Here is a 22,184-nt window from a genome sequence, read left to right on the forward strand (position 1 = left end):
AAGTCACATATTTATGGTATTAAAATCATCCTATCAAGAAGAAGAAAAGTCTTTCTTTTTGTTAAAGTCCACTTTTGTGTCTTTTGGCAGTGTTTGAAATTTTCCTGACATAGTTTTTATATTATTAAGTTTATTCCTAATTATTTTATGTTTGTTGCTAGTAGCTCTACTATTAACTGGTCATTTTATTTTGCTATTGAATTAGGTATAGGTATCAATGTCATATTTGCTTCATAAATGGCATTTTGAAGTTCTCTTTCAGTTTTTAGGCTCAGAAACTATTCTTGTGGGATTGGGACTTTATAGCCATTGACGATTTGAATTCCCCTGTGAAATTCCCCTGTGAATTTGGGCCTTGATAACTGTCTCTGTTTCCTCTATGGACTTTAGTTTGTTTAAACTTTATATTTTAAATGAGGTCAATTTTGGTAAACTGTATTTTCCCAGGAAATAACCTATTTTTGTCTTGGTGTATGCAAAGTAATTTCTAAAACAAATTTTCTTGGGTTTCAGTGCTTATTTTTCTGTTTTCTATTTCTTAGTTTGTATACCTGTGCTTTGTCCATTTCCCCCTCCTTGATTAAGTAAGCTAGTGTCTTATTTTGTTAATTTAAAAAAATGGGATTCTGATTTTTTAATCAGATCTGTTGGCTTTTCTGTCTTCTACTTTATTCATTCTGCTTTATCTTTAATATTTTCTTCCTTGTGATTTCTTCTGGCTTGCTTTTTTTTTTTTCATTTGAGTTGAAAACAACCCCCAGAGTTCATAGTTTATATTAGGATTCAGTCTTGGTTTTATACATACTTAGGATTTGGACAAATGCATGATAACCTATTGAAGAAGGAAACGGCAACCCATTCCAGTACTCTTGCCTGGAGAATCCCATGGACAGAGGAGCCTGGCGGGCTACAATCCATGGGGTCACAAAGAGTCGGACATGACTGAGCAACTAACACACACACACACACACACACACACACACGATGACCTATATCCACCATTATCACGTCATACAGATTGGTTTCACTGATCTAAAAGCCCTCTGTGCTACACCTATTATTCATCTGTCCTATACTCCCACCCCTCAACCCCTAGCAACTATTGAATTTTACCATCTCCATAGTTTTGCATTGTGCAGAATGTTATATAGTTGTAATCATACAATATGTAACCTTTTCAGATTGGCTTTTTTCCTTTAGTAATATGCATTTGTTTCCTTCATGTCTTCCCATGACTTGATAGCTCATTTATTTTGAATAATAGTTTACTGTCTGGATATACTACAGTTTATCCATTCACCTTCTGAAGGATATCTTGTTTGCTTCCAAGTTTGGACAATTATGAATAAAGCTTCTATTAATGGGCTTCCCTGGTGGCTCAGATGGTAGGGCTATGGACTGAGGAAATGGACAAAGCACAGGTATACAAACTAAGAAATAGAAAACAGAAAAATAAGCACTGAAACCCAAGAAAATTTAAGTTTTAGAAATTACTTTGCATACCTCTATTTAGATAAACTTGAAAACCAAGATAAAAATAGGTTATTTCCTGGGAAAATACAGTTTACCAAAATTGACCTCATTTAAAATATAAAGTTTAAACAGACTAAAGTCCATAGAGGAAACAGAAACAGAGACTAGCTTACTGCCTGCAATGTGGGAGACCCGGGTTCGATCCCTGGATTGGGAAGATCCCTGGAGAAGGAAATGGCAACCCACTCCAGTACTCTTGCCTGGAAAATTCCATGGACAGAGGAGCCTGGTAGGCTATATAGCCCATGGGGTCACAAAGAGTCAGACACAACTGAGTGACTTCACTTTCTTTCTTTTCTATTAATGTAAACATCCATGTATGAGTTATTATGTGGACATAGTGTTCAACTCACTTAGGTAAACACCATGTAGTTACACATGTTGAATCACATGATATGAGTATGCTTAGTTTTGTAAGAAACTGCCGGACTGTATTTCAAAGTGGCTGTACCATTTTGAATACCCACCAGAAATGAGTAAGAGTTCACAATGTGAGGATGTAAGTATTCCTCCACATCCTTGCCAAAATTTGGTATTGTCAGTGTTTAGGATTTTGGCCTTTATAATGGATGTATAGTGGAATGTTATTGTTTTAATTTGCAGTTTCCGAATGACATATATTGTCAAACATCTTTTCATATGCTCATTTTCCATCTGCATATATTCTTTTGTTCAATATCTGTTTTGGTTTTTTGCCCAGTTTTTAATTGGGTTGTTTGTTTTCTTATTGTATAATGGTTCTTTATCAGATATATCTTTTGTAAATATTTTCTTCCAGTTTGTGGCCTGTCTTCTTATTCTCTTAAAGCTAAAAAGTTTTGATTCATATTTTCCCCCGTTTATATTAGCTTTTTATATAGGAATATTGCTTGCATCTTTGAAATTAGTAAACGAGTTTGGTGGTTTAGGGTAGTTTATAAGATTCCTAGTTAAGAACACCATGTTATATATAGTTTCTAAATATAGTTTCTTTTATTAATAAACTTAAAACACTTTTTTTGTTAAGGAAAAGTGTGTGTATCCTAAATTTATTTTTTTGTCATGTAGGATGCTAAATTTTACCTCTTGCTTCTTTTTGCCTTTATCACAGTCAGCACCTCTCTTTTCATTTCTTTTTCTCTCCCAGAGCTTTGTCTTTCCAACCCTGTCTCTTTGAGTCCTTCTCTAGTCCGTGCCCTGATGTACCAGGACTCTGTTTTCAGTATTTTTGCACTTAGGGTGTACTTTTCTGGAAAAATTTTTTATTTCAATTACCTCTTCTCTTGACTCTCTGTATGTGTTAATCAGAGTTCCTCAAAGAAATAGAACCAAGGATATCTGCATACATATTATGGTTAATTTAGTGTGTTAACTTGACTGGGCTAAGGGATGCCCATTCAGCTGGCAAAAAATTATTTTCAGATGTGTCTATGAGGATATTTCTATAAGAGATTAACATTTGAATTTATAACTTGAGTAGAGTAGATTGCCCTCCCCAGTGTGAGTGGGCATCACCCAGTCCATTCAATGCCTGAACAGAACAAAAAGGCAAAGTAAGGGTGAATTCTCTCTCTACTTGAGTTTGGACATCATCTTCTCTTGTCCCTGGACATCAGTGCTCCTGGATTTTGTGCTTTCAGACTCAGATCAGGCTTTAAATCATCAGCTCCTCCATTCCGTGGCCTTGGACTTGGATTGAGTTATACCACCAGTGTTTCTGGTTCTTTAGCTTGCAGATGACAGATCAAGGAACTTTTTGGTCACTATAACTACCTAAGCCAATTCTGTAATAAATCTCTTTATAAATATATATATGTGTGTGTGTGCGTGTGTGTATATATACATATATATACATATATATATATATATATATGTATGTATAATTGGTTACATTTCTCTAGGAACCCTGATATGTAGATGTAGGTATTTATTATAAGGCACTGGCTTATACAATTATGGAGGCTCAGAAGGAGACCCAAGAAGGCCAGTGGTATAGTTTGAAGGCCTAAAAATCAGAGAGCCAGTTTTGTAGATTCTAGTCTGAGCTTGAAGGCCTGAGAGTCAGAATCACCGAAGGCAGAAGATCAGTGTCCCAGCTCAACAGTCAGATTGAGAGAGAGCATGAATCCTATCGTCCTTCAAATTTTTGTTCTATTCAGGTCCTCAGTGGGTTGAATGATGCCCACCCATGTTGGGGAGGGCATTTTGGACAAACTAGGATAGTTGATTACTCTACATTTGACTCAGTCTTATGGCAATGTAGTAAATTTCAGTTAGCTAAATATTTTCTATACCTAGGAGATAGTGGAGGAGAGAAGAGCCTGGGGTGTTTCTGCTTCAGTCCATGAAGTCGCAAAGAGCTGGACACAACTTAGCAGCTGAACAACAAATACCAAGCTTACTGAAAAAGGCAATAGAAAATATATTAATATTAGAGCTTAATTAAGAAACTATGTGCTATATCAACCACAAAACTGATCTGGTATTTTGGGGTCAGAACACCTTTACCTCAGTCTCTTACACTCATGTATTGGGTTGGCCAAAGAGTTCTTTTGGGTTTCTGTAAGATGTTAGGGAAACACCCAAATGAACTTTTTGGTCAACCCAATATTATACTTAATCATATGCAAAATTTTGACACATCAAAAATTCAATTATATTTTTTACAGAAGAATTACTAAGACTAGAAATGAAGGAATATAGTATCAAAATATTTTCTATACCAAGAAAATATTTTGTGACTTGAGTGTTGCTCTTGAATTCAGAAGATTTGAATCTTAACTCTGCATATAATGTATGACTTTGGATAAGTTATTGTAAGTTTAACCATCTTGAGGATTAGTTTCCTCGTTTATAAAGTGGAAATATTATCATCAGCCTGACTGTGAGGGTGGTTGTGAGGATTATATTAAATAGTATTTATGCAGCTAACTAAGATCATAGGATCTTAGTGTTAACAAGAACAATAGGGATTAAAACAGCCAAGTGTTACCTAAAGAAATACATGGTCTAGAAACCCCATTTCTTGTGCATTTGGTTTAGTTGAGGTTTTGATTCTTTTGTTGAACCAGATGGAGTAGAAAAATAATCCCTTCAGTAGCTGGTACAATTTTCATGTTGTTTAGAATGTATTCTTTATGCGAGGGAGTATATTCAAAACTATTGTCATGATTCATTAACTCTTATTTCTGAACTATGGCCTGTACACAATTGTGTCAGAAGACACTGTTCTTTATCTTCCCAGCAGATCCCACCCTCTTTACTCAAGATGCACTGGTCTTGGGCTTTGGTGTGCAGGGAACTGAGGAGCATTTACCCTCAACCTGGCTGGGGAAGCCATGGGGAGGGTAGGTGGGGAGCTGTTTATTTCATAGATCAAAGAACATCCTGTGTTTATGTACTATATTATATTTACTGAGCCTCTCCCAGTTCCACCTTACTTAAAGAAGTGGTTGAAGCTCCACTTTAACCCTTGGAGCATTAAATTGAATACCTTTTTATTTTAAAGGAAAAAGAAAAGACATAGGAAACACTAGTAACAGCAAAATATACAAAATAAAACTGCCAGAAGATACAAGCAGATTTGCTATAAGAAAAAACTGAAGGGGTGCCATGGGATGGGGTTAAGAACATAAGCACTGCTCTCAGAGACTTCTGACTTTGAAATCCAGTTTTGCTGGTGTGATGTCAGACAAGTTATTTTATTTCTATCAGCCTTTGTTTCCTCATCTGTAAAATGGAGATAGTAATACCTATTTCATAAGATGAAGTGAGATAAAACATAAAGATGCCTGACAACTGATAGGAACTCAAGATACACGTAGCTGTTATTGTTTAAGATTATTGTTGTTATTAATGTTAGTAATTTGTTAATAACAAATTATTGTTATTTGTTTTTGCTGTACTACAGAATGGTTTTGGTCATTGTTGTATGCCCTTTGATCAGTGCCTGATACCTATTGTGCACTCGCTACGTTTGGTCTTTTTTTAAAAGCTATATAATATTTTTCCTTTTTTACAACTTGAATTTATTTAATTCCTTGGGTTTTTAAGCTAAGTTTAATTTATATAAAGTATACATATGTCAACTGTATAGCTTGATGAATACATACCTGTCTATACACTATGTAACAACTGGGAAGGTTTCCTCCTGAAAAGAAGGTTTCTTTTCTATCAATACCTGCATTCCTACACCTTTTTCTTCCCCAAGTTGACTAGAAAATTTTAAAAATATTTGGAAGCCAAGCAACCACCTCTAAACAATCCATAAACTAAAGAAGAAATCATAAAGGAAACTAGAAAGCATTTTTAGCTGAACAATAATGAAAAGAGTATATCAACATTTATGTGATGTAGCTAAAGCACTGTTTCAATTCAGTTCAGTCGCTCCGTGTGTCCAACTTTTTGCGACCCCATGGACTGCATCATGCCAGGCTTCCCTGTCCATCACCAATTCTGGGAGCTTACTCAAACTCATGTCCATTGAGTTGGTGATGCCATCCAACCATCTCATCCTCTGTCGTCCCATTTTCCTCCATCCTTCAGTCTTTCCCAGCATCAGGATCTTTCCCAATGAGTCAGTTCTTTGTATCAGGTGGCCAAAGTATTGGAGCTTCAGCTTCAGCATCAGTTCTTCCAATAAATATTCAAGACTGCTTTCCTTTAGGATTGACTGGTTTTATCTCCTTGCAGTCCAAGGGACTTTCAAGAGTCTTCTCCAACATCACAGTTCAAAAGCATCAATTCTTCAGTGCTCAGCTTTCTTTATGGTCCAACTCTCACAAAGCAGTGTTTAAGAGGGAATTATAGCTTTAAATGGCTACCTGGTGTCTCAGTGGTAAAGAATTCGCCTACCAATGCAGGAGATATGGGTTAAATCCCTGGGTCCGGAAGATTCCCCGCAGAAGGAAATGGCAACCCACTCCAGTATTCTTACCTGGAAAATCCCATGAACAGAGGAGCCTGCCTGGCTATAGCCCAGGGAGTCACAAGGAGTCAGACATGACTGAGCTACTGAGCACACACACACATAGCTTTAAGTACTTATAATAATAGAGAAGAAATGTTTAAAATCAGTGATATAATTTTCTACCTTAAGAAGTTAAAATACACTGACAATTAAATCCAAAGAAAAGAAAAGGAAGGGGATTGGAAAAAAAAGAAAGAAAAAGAAAGGAAGGAAGGAAGGAAGGAAGAGAGAGGGTGGGAGGGAGTTGAAAATAAAACAAAATAATAGAGTTCCAATTTAATTCCATAGTGATCAGAAGTACAACCTGTATGATTGCAATTCTTTAAAATTTGTTGAATTTTGCTTTGTGGCCTGGGATAATGGATAAGGACTATTTGATGAATATCCTATGTACATTTGAAAAGAACAGATGCTGAATTCTTCAAAGTCAAATCTATATCCCTGGTGATTTTTTGGCTATTTGTATGATCTTAAAGTGTCTCTCCAAAATTCTCACTTTCTGAGTTGAAAATTTTACATATACACACACATACATATGCACAAATATATAAATTCATGTTTCAAATTGCAGCATTCTGGTTTCAGAATTTGTGCTCGTAACTACTTCATGATTGGTATTGTTCAGGCTTCCCTGGTGGCTCAGCTGGTAAAACATCTGCCTGCAATACGGGAGACCTGAGTTCGATCCCTGGGTTGCGAAGATCCCCTGGAGAAGGGAAAGGCTGCCCACTCTAGTATTCTGGCCTGGAGAATTCCGTGGACTGTATAGTTCATGGTGTTGCAGAGCCAGACACGACTGAGTGACTTTCACTTTCACTTTCTCATCTTACAGATAAGGGAATAGGGTTAGAGAGGTTAGGTGATTGCCCCAAGTCTCAGTGCTAGTAAAGTGGCAGCACTCGGATTTGAACCAGGTTCCAAAGCTCCTGCTCTTCTTTCCTCCCATAGTTTCCTACCAAAGAGAGAGAAGAAAAATGTTTTCCCTTTTAGGACTTTAGTCTTTAAAAATTTTGTGAGAATTTTGTGATGACTTCAGAGGGGACCAAACAGCTTTTTTTGTTCTTAATGAAGTTGATATCTCCTTGTACTTACAGTTTTTTGGCCATTTATGACCAGGCGCTGGAAAGGAGCTGTTTTTCCCATTGACGTGTGTTATTTCCGAACATCTGTGGGACTGACTTCTAGGGGAGCATGTTGATAGCTCCATGAGTGTCAGTCTTAGGAGTGGAAAGATAGCAGACCTCCACCTCAAGGTCCTCTGTCTACACTGGGACATGTGGTGCTCAACTTACATGGATCCTTCTGCTTGTTGAGGGTTTCATACATTTGCCAGCCAGAAATAGAACCCTTGAGAGGGTTTGAGACATGAAATATTTCTGCCTTGTGAAGGCTGCCAGGTGAGATGAGAGGAAGCCGGTTCCTTTCTTGGGGAAGTCAGACCTGGTCATCCCCTCATGCTCTGCACAGCAAGCCTGGAGTGACACGGAGGCAGTGGAATCATTCTGCTGAGGGAACCCAACAGAATCCACGTGTTTCACTGTCTCTGATACTGACCACCCTTTTTTGCAGCGTGGAGGCTGCCAGCATCGGGTTCGTCATTGTTATCGACAGACGAAGGGACAAGTGGAGCTCCATAAAAGCATCCTTGACACGAATAGCTGTAAATATTTATTTTTATATTTTATTATAAAGATAATTTAAACTATCTATTCAACTATTTTGCATCAAAGTCACCAGGAAGTAGCAGTTATTTTATGCCAAGTTTGGGAAGGTCTTTGTAGTAGAGGCTGTTGTGTCATGTTCATATCCTCTCTGCTGCCCAAAGGTCACTGGCAGACCATTCCTGAGCATGAGTCTCTCTACCTGATTGACCTTTCTGGTCACTGGAGAGGAGCAGGTAGAGAGTGCTGAGAAGCTAATGCTCCAGGAGTGACCTGCAACTACTGCGTTATGGGCATTAGTGGACAAACACCCCAGCATTTGCACCCCTCAGTGGGGCAGTTCTGAGGTATATTCCACACAGAATTTCAGAAGACCCAGCCCTTCTTACCCATAGCAGTTCCCCTCATTGATACACTGGCTCTCTAGCCATCCTGTCTCACCATCGCCCTATACTCCTAACTGTGTTTCCTGGGGTCACCTCTTTAGTAAACTCTTGAGACCCAAACCCTCCTTTTAAGGTTTGCTTTGGGGATCACTTAATTTTACGACAGTCTTCATTTTAGTATTCAAATTATTTTTTCACAAATTCAAAAGACACTAGCAAAATCAGACAGTATATGACATGAGCTTGCTTTTAGCATTAAATTGCACAACCTTGGATTGTTTTCCTTTTCCATCTTATTAGTCTGATTTTTACCCCTATTTATTCCCTTCCGGCAAGTGTATGCATCCTTTCCCTGTAGGGACCTCAGACCAAGGACTCAGCCACATGAACTCAGCCACAGACAGTTGACAGTGCCCCTGACTCTTCAAAAGGTCTGGCCTCTAGAGAGTTCTGGTTTCCCAGGGTTCATAGATAATATTTGAATCATCTAATACTTGAGTCTAATTTGTCCAAGAATTACACTGATCACCTTTATGTGTAAAAGATGCCATAGTGCTGGGATCAAAAATATGACTACCAGCCAGAATCTCTTCATGTGCTTGTTAAAGATACAGATATCTGGACTTTATCCCAGTCCTAATGAGTCAGAATATTCCAGGGTAAAAACCAGGTTATTTTTTAATAAACCCTTCAGGAGGTTGTTCTTGAAAACTCCTGAAAGAATGGAAAACCATGAGCAATGGGAAACTTGGATTCCCAATTTTGCCACTGAGTTGTTAAATGAACCTGTTTTCTCATTACTCAGGCCCTTACCTCAAGATGAGGGCAATGCTTCTTGAGAGCAACTTAGCAATAAGATGCCTTGCTGCTGCTGCTGCTAAGTCGCTTCAGTCATGTCCGACTCTGTGCAACCCCATAGATGGTAGCCCACCAGGCTTCCTCATCCCTGGGATTCTCCAGGCAAGAATACTGGAGTGGGTTGCCATTTCCTTCTCCAATGCATGAAAGTGAAAAGTGAAAGTGAAGTCGCTCAGTTGTGTCCGACTCTTAGTGACCCCATGGACTGCAGCCTACCAGGCTCCTCCGTCCATGGAATTTTCCAGGCAAGAGTACTGGTGTGGGGTGCCATTGCCTTCTCCAAATAAGATGCCTTAAGAACCCTTAAAATACTAAATCTTTGACTCAGTAATTCTTCTAGGAAGTTAGAAGAATGGTCCAAAATGTGTAAAGATTTCATTTTACTGTTATTTATGATAGTAAAAGTATGGAGGAGTCTAAGTCACTAACAATAAGGGATTGTTTAAATAAATTGCACACCCATAAAAACATTCCAAGGGATTTTTAATATCAGGAATAAAAGCTCATGGTATAATACTAAGTTAAAAGGCAGATTGCAAAATATTTCTACAGTTTGAGTTTATGATAAAGATATTTAAGCCAAGAAAATGGCCTAGAAGTAAAGGACAGGGAAACTTGGTGTGCTACAGTTCATGGGGTCACAAAGAACCAGACATAATGTAGTAACTAGACAACAAAAAAATTAGATTGAAATATTAAGAGTGGCTATGAAATCATGGGTGGTTTTCTTATTCTAATGTATACATTATTATAAATTTCTGAATTTTTCTATAAAGAGTGTAAATTATTTTTTTAATCAGAAAAAATTTTTTGTTTGGTTAATTTGGTTTTTAAGGAGAGGTTTGGATTATATGAGCAGTAAGATCTCTTTCAGCTGTGAAATATATTCTAATTCTTAGGCATCCAGGGTGTCCACTTTAACTTTGTCATCTATAATCTTGGGCAAGAGGAGACCAATTGATGTGACATTTGTGTTGACACTTTTTATGATCCTTCCAGGTAGCATTTCCAGGAAACTTGCAGCTCATATTCATTCTTCGTCCATCTCGCTTTATCCAGAGAACATTCACTGACATTGGCATTAAGTACTATAGAGATGAATTTAAAATGAAAGTGCCGGTAAGCATGATCTTTTTGTCTTGTCTGCATTTATTTAGGGCATGGGGAGAAGATAGAACATGAGCTTGTTTCTAAGGAAGGTAGAGAAAGAGGAGGGCATTCTAGGCAGAGGGAATGGCATGTGTAAGGACATGGAAGCAGGAAGTACACACTTTATGTGAGGTCCATGGGGAAGCCCCATTCTTGTTGGAATTACGTATAGGATAATCTTTTGGAAGAAAAGGTAAGGCACATGGAATATGTCTTAAGTGTAAGGACAGAAGGTCTAGATTTAATTCAGTAAGCAATGGGGATCCAGTGAAGGTTTTTGAGTTGGGTAGTGACTTGGGTAAAGGAGTACTGGAATTATATAAATCCAGAGGTATTATATAAAAGATGGTATCCAAGACTGTACAAAGAGATTGAAAAAGGAAGAGAAATTGTAATAGTATGAATAAAGGAAAATAAGGATCTAAAATATGGGGGTGAAAAATAGAGGTAACTGTGAGTAAAAATTAAAACCAACCTTGTGATATGCATACAAGTGAAAGTGAAAGTCACTCAGTCGTGTCCGACTCTTTGTGATCCCATGGACTATACAGTCCATGAAATTCTCAAGGCCAGAATACTGGAGTGGGTAGCCTTCCCCTTCTCCAGGGGATCTTCCCAACCCAGAGATCAAACCCAGGTCTCTCACATTGCAGGTGGATTCGTTACCAGCTGAGCCACAAGGGAAGCATAAGAATACTGGGGTGGGTAGCCTATCCCTTCTCCAGGGGATCTTCCCAACCCAGGAATTGAACCGGGTTCTCCTGCATTGCAGACAGATTCTTTACCAACTGAGCTATCAGGGAAGCCCATGCAAAAAAGGAAAACTAATTAAAATGACAAGATTAAAAATTTTACCTCTAATTTTGGTAGAGATATGGGGCAAACCGTCATTTCAGACTTTGTTGATTGGATTGAAGTTGGTAGTGACTAATATGAAAGACTAATTGACAGTATTTATCAAAAATTAAAATGTACACACTCTCTGACCTACCTGTGAGTTATTCTGCAGATACATCGCACATGTACATAAAACTGTATATATAATGATACTCATTACCAAATTGTGATGGTAAATGGTTGGAAAAAACATAACGCCCAACAAGGGGCTGGTTAAATAAATTATGGTCTACCCAAGCAATTAAATACTTTACAGCCATCAAAAGTGGTAAGGTGTGGTACAACCATGGTAGAAACAGTTGGCAGTTTCTTGTAAAGTAAAACATACACCTGCTCCATGATCCACCCAAGAGAAATGAAAACACATGCCCAATAATAGATGAATAGATAAAGAAATTGTGGCAAATTAATATAAAAGAAAAACATTATGCAACAAACAGGAATGAAGTACTAAGCATGTAATAATGTTTTTTTTTTATCTCAGAAATATTCTCTTAAAAGAAAAAAGCTAGACATTGTATACCCTGTGGTTCTTTTTACATAAATTTCAAGAAGAAGTAAAACTAAGCTATGGTGATAGAAAATTAAAACAGTGGCTGCTGTTAATGATAGAGATAGTGGACACATGAAGGAGGCCTAAGGGAACTTTTGAGGAAAGTGGTTGGGAGGTAGAGCTGGCGGTCTATGGGGAGGGGTGAGAAGAAGACTATTTTTCTATTACTGTAGAGTCTCTTCCTATTTGAATTTGTTACCACCTACATATATTGTCTGTTTAAAATAAACCCCAAAACACCCCGACTTTAATTTAAATTGCTCTGAGAAAATATGTAGCTCTTCTTAATGAAAACTGATCACTTCAAACAAGGAATTTTTCTCTTTTCCATTCTTATTTTCCCTCTGTTAATAGGTCCATTTTGTATTAATAACAAAACTTCTTAAAATACTGTCTCCCTATACTTTGGTATTAACCAGAATCAAAATGAATTTTCCATTCTATTGTAAATACTTATTTTAAAATATTTGAGTGTTTAAGGGAAATGTGAGCCATGGGTTTTTTTATTCTGCTTTCCCGAATTGAGTGATAATTAATATTAGAGAAGGGATGAGTCCTTACAAGAAGTTAATAAACTTGCCATGGGCCTCATAAGCTTTCTTCCCCTTCAGAGTTGACGACTAGACAATTGCTTCTTGTAACTCAAAAAGTTTGGACTTTGAACTGAACATTTGACAAACATCATGCATCTTGCCCTGGTGTGTATAAAACACACCGCTGCAAGTGATAATATATTGACAGACACGTTTGAGGTTTATGCCTTGCTTTTCATGTGGTATGTTGACACTAAGGAGAGAATGAATGTCTGCTTTGTCTTGATACTGTCTTTAACTGCTTCTATTTGTGATGGTGTATATTGATTCCCTACCAATAAGTTGTTCAGTCACCCAGTCGTGTCCAACTCTTTGCGACCCCATGAACTGCAGCACACCAAGTCTCCCTGTCCCTCACCATCTCCTGAAGTTTGCCCAAGTTCATGTCCATCGCATTTGTGATGTCATCCAGCCATCTCATCCTCTAATGCCCTCTTCTCCTTCTGCCCTCAATCTTTCCCAGAATCAGGGACTTCTCCAATGAGTCAGTTATTTGTATCAGATGACTAAAATATTGGAGCTTCAGTTTCAGCACAGTCCTTCCAATGACTATTCAGGGTTGATTTCCCTTAAGATTGACTGGTTTGATCTCCTTGTTGTCCAAGGGACTTTCAGGAGTCTTCTCCACACCAATAAACTTTTAATTTTACGCTAAAATGAACTTTTAAAAAAGTTCTTAGTCACCAAAATATGGACTCATATAGTAGGAATGTATTTCAATGAAAAATGTTTACCTCATAGACTAGCATTGCACCTTCCATAGGAGACTGAGCTCTTCTCACACTCTGTTGCACTACAGAATTCAGAGTCCTAGTTACCAAGCTCAATGTATTCAAACTTCAGCATATATTTTGCCTTTTCATTTGTTTGTTTCTTCCAGTTTTATTGAGATACAGCTGACATACAGCACTGCATAAGTTTAAAGTGTACAGCATAATGATTTGATTTACGTACACCATGAAGTGATTTTTCACAATAAGTTTAGTGAACATCCATCATCTCATATAGATTAAAAATTTTTTTAAATAGATTTTTTTCTTACGATGCGAACTCAGTATTTACTCTCTTAACAATTTTCATATATAACAAATAGCAGTATTAATTATCTTCATCATGTTATATATTATATTACTAGTACTTGTTTCGGAGAAGGCGACGGCAGCCCACTCCAGTACTCTTGCCTGGAAAATCCCATGGACGGAGGAGCCCAGTAGGCTGCTGTCCATGGGGTCGCTAGGAGTCAGACACGACTGAGCGACTTCACTTTCACTTTTCACTTTCATGCGTTGGAGAAGGAAATGGCAACCCACTCCAGTGTTCTTGCCTGGAGAATCCCAGGGACGGGGGAGCCTGGTGGGCTGCCATCTATGGGGTCGCACAGAGTCAGACACGACTGAAGCGACTTAGCAGCAGCAGCAGTACTTGTTTTACCTTATAACAGGAAATTTGCACCTTTTGACCACCTTCAACTAATTCCCCCTCCCCTCACCCCTGTTTCTGGTAACCACAATTTTGTCTTTTTCTATGTATTTGTTTATTTGTTTTTGAAGTGTAATTGATCTACAACACTGCTAGTTCCTGTTACATAACAGAGTGATTTGATATTTCTATGCATTTCAAACTGATCATCATGATGATAAGTCTAGTTAGGTCACCATACAAAGATATTACATAGTATTTGATTATATTCCCCACACTGTACATTTCATATCCATAACTCATTTATTTTGCAACTGGAAGTTTGTATTGCTTAACCTCCCTCACCTATTTCTTTCTTCTCCCACCTGCCTCCCCTCTGGCAACCACCTGTTTGTTCTCTGTTTCTATGACTGTTTCTGTGTTGTTAATGTTTGCACATTTGTTTAGATTCCACATGTAAGTGAAATCATACAATATATTCCTTTCCTGTTTCACTTAGCATAATACCTTCTAGGTCCATCTGTCACAAGTGGCAAGATTTTATTCTTTCTATGGCTGCATAATATTCTATTGTATGAATATGCTGCATATTCTTTATCTATTCATCTATTGATAGATATTTCAGTTGCATACATATTTTGGCTATTGTAAATAATGCCACAGTGAATATAGGGGTACATATATCTTTTCTGATTAGTGTTTTGGTTTTCTTCAAATAAATATCCAGGAGTGAAATTGCTAGACCTATTTTGCCTTTTAAAGGACAGTTCAAGCTGCTTTGTTGTTGGTTTGTCGTCTTTACTTTGTTTTTAAAATATGGTTGCAGTATTAGTACTTTACCTTACAGCTCTCTGGCCCATCTTACTGTGGCATCTCCCTGCTTATTTCTAGTTAGGTAATAGTTATATTTTCACAGGTTGAAGGAAAAAGGAGTTCATTTTGCATGACTCAAAAAAATCAAGTGGACCAGGGTTGTAATTACAATTAAGTCACTGAGCCTTGCTGTACCTTTACTTGAGGAGAGGGGTGCTTTGATATGGCAAGTGGTTTCTAAGTGCCTGTTGCTGGCACTTGTCTATCTTGGAACAGCTGTATTCATGGCTGCCTCACAAAATTATGTGAAGTGGCCCAGGCAGTCTTGCAAAAATCCCTAAAGAGGCTATGGACATGCAAATTGGTTTCTTAAAATGAACTTTGCAACAGAATACAGGAAATTCTCCTTTCAAAATTAAATATCATAGTTCTCTTTGAAAGCAACTTAAACAACGGTTTAAGAAACTATAGATAAGAACATAAACGTATACTGAAATTAAAAAAATATGACATTCTTCATGTAAAACAGCTGTTCTAAGAATGTACATGTTGGAAATGGTATGTCAGTACCAGCCACAGGAGGAAATGAGAAGGAGGCTTTGAAGGAAGAAGTTTCTTAAACTCAAAGGTCCCAAAGGTGGTTGGAGGGTCATCACATGCCTTTCAGGGCCACAGGGAAACCAAGTTTTGACCAGGGTGCAGAGCAGAGGGGAAGGGAAAGTGTAGACCAGAGCCTTTACTGGGGTTTCCATGGGAAAGGCAAGGCAGGGCAGGGTAACCAGTTTAGGATTGACTGGTTGAAATAGTTCCAGCAGGCTTTGGGGCAAGTGAATCTTAGTTGCCTGTTACTTGGCCCTGGGATGATATTTTTTTTACTTTTTCATTTCATTTTATTATTATTATAATTGTCTGCACTGGGTCATCATTGTTGCACATGGGCTTTCTCTAGTTGTGGTGAGCAAGGGCTGTTCTCTAGTTGTGATGTGCAGGCTTCCTGTTGTGTTGGCTTCTCTTGTTGCACAGCATAGGCTCTAGGGTGCATGAATGTCAGTAGTTTTAGCGCATGGCTCAGTAGTTGTAGCTCAAGAGCTGTAGAGCATGAGCTCAGTGGTTGAGGTGCACAGGTTTAGTTGCTCTGCAGCATGTGGAATCTTCCTGGATCAAGGATTGAACCCATGTCCCCTGCATTAGCAGGTGAATTCTTTACCACTCGACCAGCAGGGAAGTCCCCTAGGATGATTTAGGGCAGCAGAAAGGTTGACTTGCTGTATGAGAGTTATTTAAGAAAGTAGTTGGGGGACATTGACTTGGAATTGGTTTTCATATGATAGATGTGCTCCCTCCAGTCCTTTTTTTTAATCTCTAAAAATTAATTAGCCTCTCCCCAGTCAGTGAGACCATAAATGCCAGAACATCAAGAATACAGAAAATAAGTTAATTTAGTTAATATAATTGACCCTGTGAAGAAAGGATGCCAAATAGACAAATTCAGAATCTAAGAAAACACAGAATAACTATTTTAAGGCCAAGTTTACATACTCAGTGTGTTCTATGAGTTTGATGAGTGAAATTATTCTGCTTCCCCTCTTATGTAGAATTTAAAATGTTTTTCCTTCTTGACCCATTAAAGATTCAAAGAGAAAAAAAAGTTTCATGGTGAAACTGTCTCTCCATTTTTTTTTTTCATTTGCATGCAGTAAAATTTACTCTTTTTGATGTTGAGTTGAATGTTGTTGTTCAGTCGTGTCTGACTCTTTGTGACCCCATGGACTGCAGCATGCCAGGCTTCCCTGTCCATCACCAACTCCCAGAGTTTGCTCAAACTCATGTCCATTGAGTCAGTGATGCCATCCAATTATCTTAGCCTCTGTCACCCCCTTCTCCTCTTGCCCTCCATCTTTCCCAGCATCAGTTGTATGAGTTTTGACAAAGGCATGGTGTTATTTAACCAAAACCACAGTAAAGAAACACACTGGTTTCATCACCCTCCAAAATCTCCTGATGTTGTCCCTTTGTACTCAGCTCTAACCCCAGCAGCCACTGATCTGTTCTCCATCCCTAGAATTTTGCCTTTCCCTGAGGGTGCCTTTTGAGTCTGACTTCTTTCACTTAGCATGAAACATTTGGGCTTTCACTTAGCATAAAACAGTCTGACTTTTTTCACTTAGCATAAAACAACATCCATGTTGTTTCATTCTAAAGTAGATTTATCACTTGACTAATACTATATAATATTAGGGAAAAAAACATATATTCTCATGTCCTCTGACCAAGAATCTGTTCTAAGAATGTATATGTTGGATATGACATGGTAAAGTTAGTACTGCCACCGGAGGAAAAGAGGGCAAGGCTTTGAAGGAAGAAGTTTATTATACTCACAGGTCAAGACAATCAATGACTGAAGAAATATAAGTCATTAGTTAAAGGCTACAGTAGGGTGTTTCAGAGATGGGAGTGAGTAGAGGGTGTGATATGGTCCTTGGGACAGAGCTGGGACCATGCCCTTTGCAGGACCACTGCAGAGGAGGATAAAGGGACAGTTTGGAGTATGTCATCCTTCTGTAGATGTCTGGCATTCATTCAGCAGTAGGCTCGCTAATTTATGAAAACCCACTCCCTATCACCTCCAAAGTTCCTCCACACAAGATTAGTAGGGGGCATATCACCATTCTTCATAGAAGGGGTATCAGTGTAGTGAATCTTCTCAATCTATACTCTTCAATGGGTCCCGTTGTTATAATTTTATCTTCATATTTACCAGTCCACCCTTTATTGGAATATTCATTGCAGATTTTTAGGTCTCAGTACAGCATTTGCTTTTGGTGGCTGAAGGGTGTATCTTAACCTGGAAACTTTTGACAAAATTTTAGCTAAACAAGACCTGACTTATAGGTAGCTTAGAACTGAGCTCATGATTTTGTTGTAGGCTGTTCAACACTCCTATTCCTCCCTCAAAGTGGGGGAAATGGAAAGAGATTTTCAAATGTTTCTCTACTGGATATATCCCACTCCAGTACTCTTGCCTGGAAAGTCCCATGGACGGAGGAGCCTGGAGGGCTGCAGTCCATGAGGTCGTGAAGAGTCGGACACGACTCAGCAACTTCCCTTTCACTTTTCACTTTCATACACTGGAGAAGGAAATGGCAACCCACTCCAGTGTTCTTGCCTGGAGAATCCCAGGGAAGGTGGAGCCTGGTGGGCTGCTGTCAATGGGGTCGCACAGAGTTGGACACGACTGAAGCGACTTAGCAGCAGCAGCAGCTACTGGATATAAATGCCTGATCAGGCCAAGTTGAAGTACTATTTAGTAGAATCTTGATGAGCTACTTAATTATCTGTGAGGAATATATTAGGTTTTTCCTGTTATAGATTGTTATGTTAAACTCCGTTTCTGACCTTCATGACTACATTGACAAAAGCCAACTGACAGCAGACTTAGGGGGAACTTTGGAATACCGCCACAGTCAGTGGATAAATCATCGAACCGTGAGTACCAACTTACGTGCCCTTTTCAGTGTCCCTCCTGGTGTTTTAGAGACAGGGACTTAAAGATCAACTGTTGGACAGTCATCGCCCATGACTACCTAACATCGGGAAGGTTGGGTTTTCTAAGTGACAGGCTGAGGGAGAGAAAGGGTGGAAGGATAAAAGCTAGGGCTTCTCCTGCTGATTACTTTGATGTTGCCTCATTTTCTGGTATAGTGGTCTCGGGGGACTTGATTTAGAGTGTACCCAGGGAGTTTGCAAAATACCAATACTCTGCTATACCTCAAGGAATTTAATATACTTGATCTGGGATGACTGTCAGGCATTAGTGGGCCACAAGCTCCCCAGGTAATTCTAGTGTACAGACAGATTCAAACCTGCCAAGTCAGAAGAAGCAGCATCTAAATGTAGACACCGTTGCGTATTGTCTGAGCTCAGGTGAGGTACTAAACTTCTCTAAGTTTGTTTGCTCCTCTGTTAAAATAGGACTAACACAGTGGGTTCTCAGCTGAAGGTGATATTGTCTGCAGAGGACATTTGTCAATGTTTTTAGGCAGACATTTTTTATAATCATAACTTGGGGAGAAGGATGTTAACTGGCATATCCTGGATAGAGGCCAAGGATGCTGCAAAACATCATATAATGCCCTAGACAGGTCCTCACAATAAAGAATCATTTCATAGATAGAGGAACAGACCTTCAGAGTGAAGAGGTAATTTATCTAAGGTCATAGGGTCAAGTTGTGGCAGAGCCAAGACTAAGATCAAACTTTTTTGAGTCACCCTATTAGGGTCAGTTCCTTTGCACCTTTTCCACTTAGTGATTATTCACTAATCAGATGCATGGAATCAAGTTATTTTGTTAATAGGACTCACCTCAGGAAACCTCTGGCTTTCCCCTATTTCTAGGATGACATTTCCAGACCTTACACCTGATTGTTTTAGTCCTTACTGTTACATTTGTAAGGTACTCATCTGTGCCCAAGATCCTTTCAAATTTGCCATTCCTTTTGATCAAAAAAAAAAAAAAAAAAACCTCCTGAAAAGTAAAAAGACAAAAAACAGATTGACTGGATCCTGCCTTCTTTCCTTCCTTACTGCCCTAGCAATATGATCTTGGCCAGTTCATTTGACCTGTTAGAACTTTAGTTCTCTCTTCTATAAAATGGAGATAAAGTGCCTCCCACTCTAGATTACTGAGGTGCTAGACAAATGTAGAGCACAAAGTTCAATGCATGGCCTACTGTGTATACTCAGGAAATACTTCTGTCCTGTTAAGACAGTATATTGGTGAAAACATTCACATTTATTATGATTGTCTGACCTTCCAGGCCATTGAAAACTTTGCTCTGGCATTGAAGACCACTGCCCAGATGCTTCAGACTTTTGGGGCCTGCCTGGCTACAACAGACCTGCCCATAAGCATTCCTTCCACTGAAGACCTTCTCATGTCCCACATGAGGCAGTGGAACAAGTTGCAGGTGGGTGGTCAGTGATCTCTCAGAGGCCAGCCTCTGTGCTGGCAGATGGTCAGCTTCTTGGAGAGTTCTAGGAGCAAAATTAAAAGTTAAGCCCTCTTGTCCAGTGACTTGGCAGCCACTAACCATCTTTAATCTTCTAGATAGGCAATATATGAAGAGAAAAATCTTTGAATGACTGGTAGTACATGTAAAAGGATTGAAGGTAAGACCTGGGAAAAGCAGCCCCTCCAAAGGGAACTCATTCCAGCTTGGTACTGGTGAGACAAGGTGTGTGAGCATCCATTCAAGGTGCACACTCTTATGATCTGCTCAGGACAGAACAGTATATAATGGACTGAAATTGCAGGGAAGGAGGGAGGGATGGGAGTTGGCTCTTGAAGCATAAGTTTTCCTGAGGTGGTTGTGAAGTTTTGGGGCAGAATAATAAACTGACTTATTGCTTCACTTCTCTCAGGGATGTGTCTTTTTTCAATTGGGAACCAATTTGAGAAATAGGACTATGAAAGTGCTCTGAATTGGATTTAAGGAGAGGCACCTATTAAAGGATTCATAAAAGCATGCCAGAACCTGCTGAGAAGGCAGCTTGGCAGATTCTTTTAGGCCATGCAGTAAAGAGAAATCTTCTCAGGTCTTACTGGATGGGTATCAGCCCCTTTCTGCCACCAGAAGCACAAACAGACCAAAGCTATTATTTGGCAAGAGAGGGCTTCCCCAATGGCTCAGTGAGTAAAGAATCTGCCTGCAATACAGACAACACAGGAGATGGAGGTTCAATCCCTGGGTTGGGAAGATTCCCTGGAGGAGGAGATGGCAACCCACTCCAGTATTCTTGCCTGAAAAATTCCATGGACAGAGGAGCCTGGCCAGCTACAGTCCATGGGATTGCAAAGAGTCAGACACCACTGAGAGACTAAGCACACAAGCACTCCAGAACTCACCAAGGCAGCAAATCAAGGATAGAAGGTTGATACATCATAGCATTACATGTATCCTTGCTGTGTTGAGCATAAGAAGAGCTGAACTCTCTTATCTGTGACCCAGAATATGCAAACATTTTGCTTTGCTAGGTGGTTGAGTTTTTATTTATTCAGCATATATTTATAACCTACCATCACATTCCAAGGAAACAAACAAAATGTAAACTCAAAGAACACATAGTTTAGTTAGGGAAGTCAGAGTCAGGTAGTTGAGGCAAATTAATTCTTCTGTGTGTCAGGGAAAACTGTTTAATTCTGTCTTTAAGGGTCTTGGTTACCAAAAAGAGTTCAAAATATATTCTCAGAATTACTCTGAGTAATCAAAAGGTCTGGTGTGAAACTGTAGAAACCTGCAAATTCCCTGGAAATGTCTTTTAGAAGCTTGACCTATTTCATTGCCAAACATATTAGCCAAGTTCACCTCCCATGGTTCTTGGAAGATGGCATGGGGTGTGGAAGGCTGGGTCCAGAGCACCTCTCTGAAGTCTGCTAGAAAAGGGCTGGTGATCCATGCACACAGGTCACAGACCACAGGAGACTACAGAGCATCAGTTAATATATGGGTGTGATGCTGAACATCAGAGCCTTAGGAAGGCATTGTGAACAGGGCTCCAGCCTGGGCTCATGAGCAAGTGTGTTCTGTATGTTGTTCCAAGAAGGGATGGGAGAGGTTGCAGAGCAGAAGCATCAAGATGACCAGGTGGCCAATCAGGGAGGCCCCTGGGGAAAAGATAAACAGAAATTGGATTTTAGATGAGGACACATATCTGAGGGCTGAAACCAGCTGTAGGTGCAGTGAGGGTTCATAGGGAAGGTAGATAAGTAAGTATTCTGTCATCTCTACACAGGCAGAGTTCCATGGAGATAAAGGGAGGGAAAGAACCAGCCTCTGAGATGGAGTAATGTCATTTTTTTTAGTTCACAGTAGCCAGCAGTTCTTGGAATTAAAACAGGATGTGTCCAAGTCAAATTATTATGCTGTACACCCTGAAACTTACACAGTGCTATATGTCAATTATATCTCAGTAGAACTGGAAGAAAAAAGAGTATTAAGTGAATTTGGGTTAAATTTAAATTATTCTGTCTTTATTTGACCAAGTAATATTAATATTCTTTTAAAGACAATACATAGTGTTTCTTCTGTGATTACTAATTGTTGACCTGGTACAACTTTGATTTCTTTGCTTTATATCTTATAAATTAGAAGCAAAAATTCCAAAATCATTAAACTAGATTTAGATTTTTCCTCTTTCTGATCCAAAAATGATTTAGAGAGAAAGGGTTTATATTACAAAAAAAGGAACACTGTTTAAACTTTTACTAATAACTCAGTTTTATGATCACTTATATATAATTTTATTTTATTTTGATTAGAGTATTTTATCTACTTTTTAAACCAAAGTTTCTATGACTAATTGAATATTTTTTCC

At 38.8% G+C, this 22,184-nt stretch overlaps 1 protein-coding gene across 1 annotated transcript in view; it reads left to right on the forward strand.

The window, feature by feature from the left end:
- Positions 1-22,184, forward strand: part of MCF2L2 (MCF.2 cell line derived transforming sequence-like 2) — a 209,737-nt gene that overhangs the window by 26,367 nt on the left and 161,186 nt on the right. Inside the window, exons 4-7 of the mRNA XM_055570098.1 lie at positions 8,051-8,141; positions 10,386-10,505; positions 18,180-18,296; positions 19,628-19,777. Coding sequence (XP_055426073.1) covers positions 8,051-8,141; positions 10,386-10,505; positions 18,180-18,296; positions 19,628-19,777 — 478 coding nt within the window. The remainder of the gene's footprint in view (positions 1-8,050; positions 8,142-10,385; positions 10,506-18,179; positions 18,297-19,627; positions 19,778-22,184) is intronic.

Source organism: Bubalus kerabau, chromosome 2 (assembly GCF_029407905.1).
Source record: "Bubalus kerabau isolate K-KA32 ecotype Philippines breed swamp buffalo chromosome 2, PCC_UOA_SB_1v2, whole genome shotgun sequence".
In the NCBI taxonomy this organism is placed as follows: domain Eukaryota; kingdom Metazoa; phylum Chordata; class Mammalia; order Artiodactyla; family Bovidae; genus Bubalus; species Bubalus kerabau.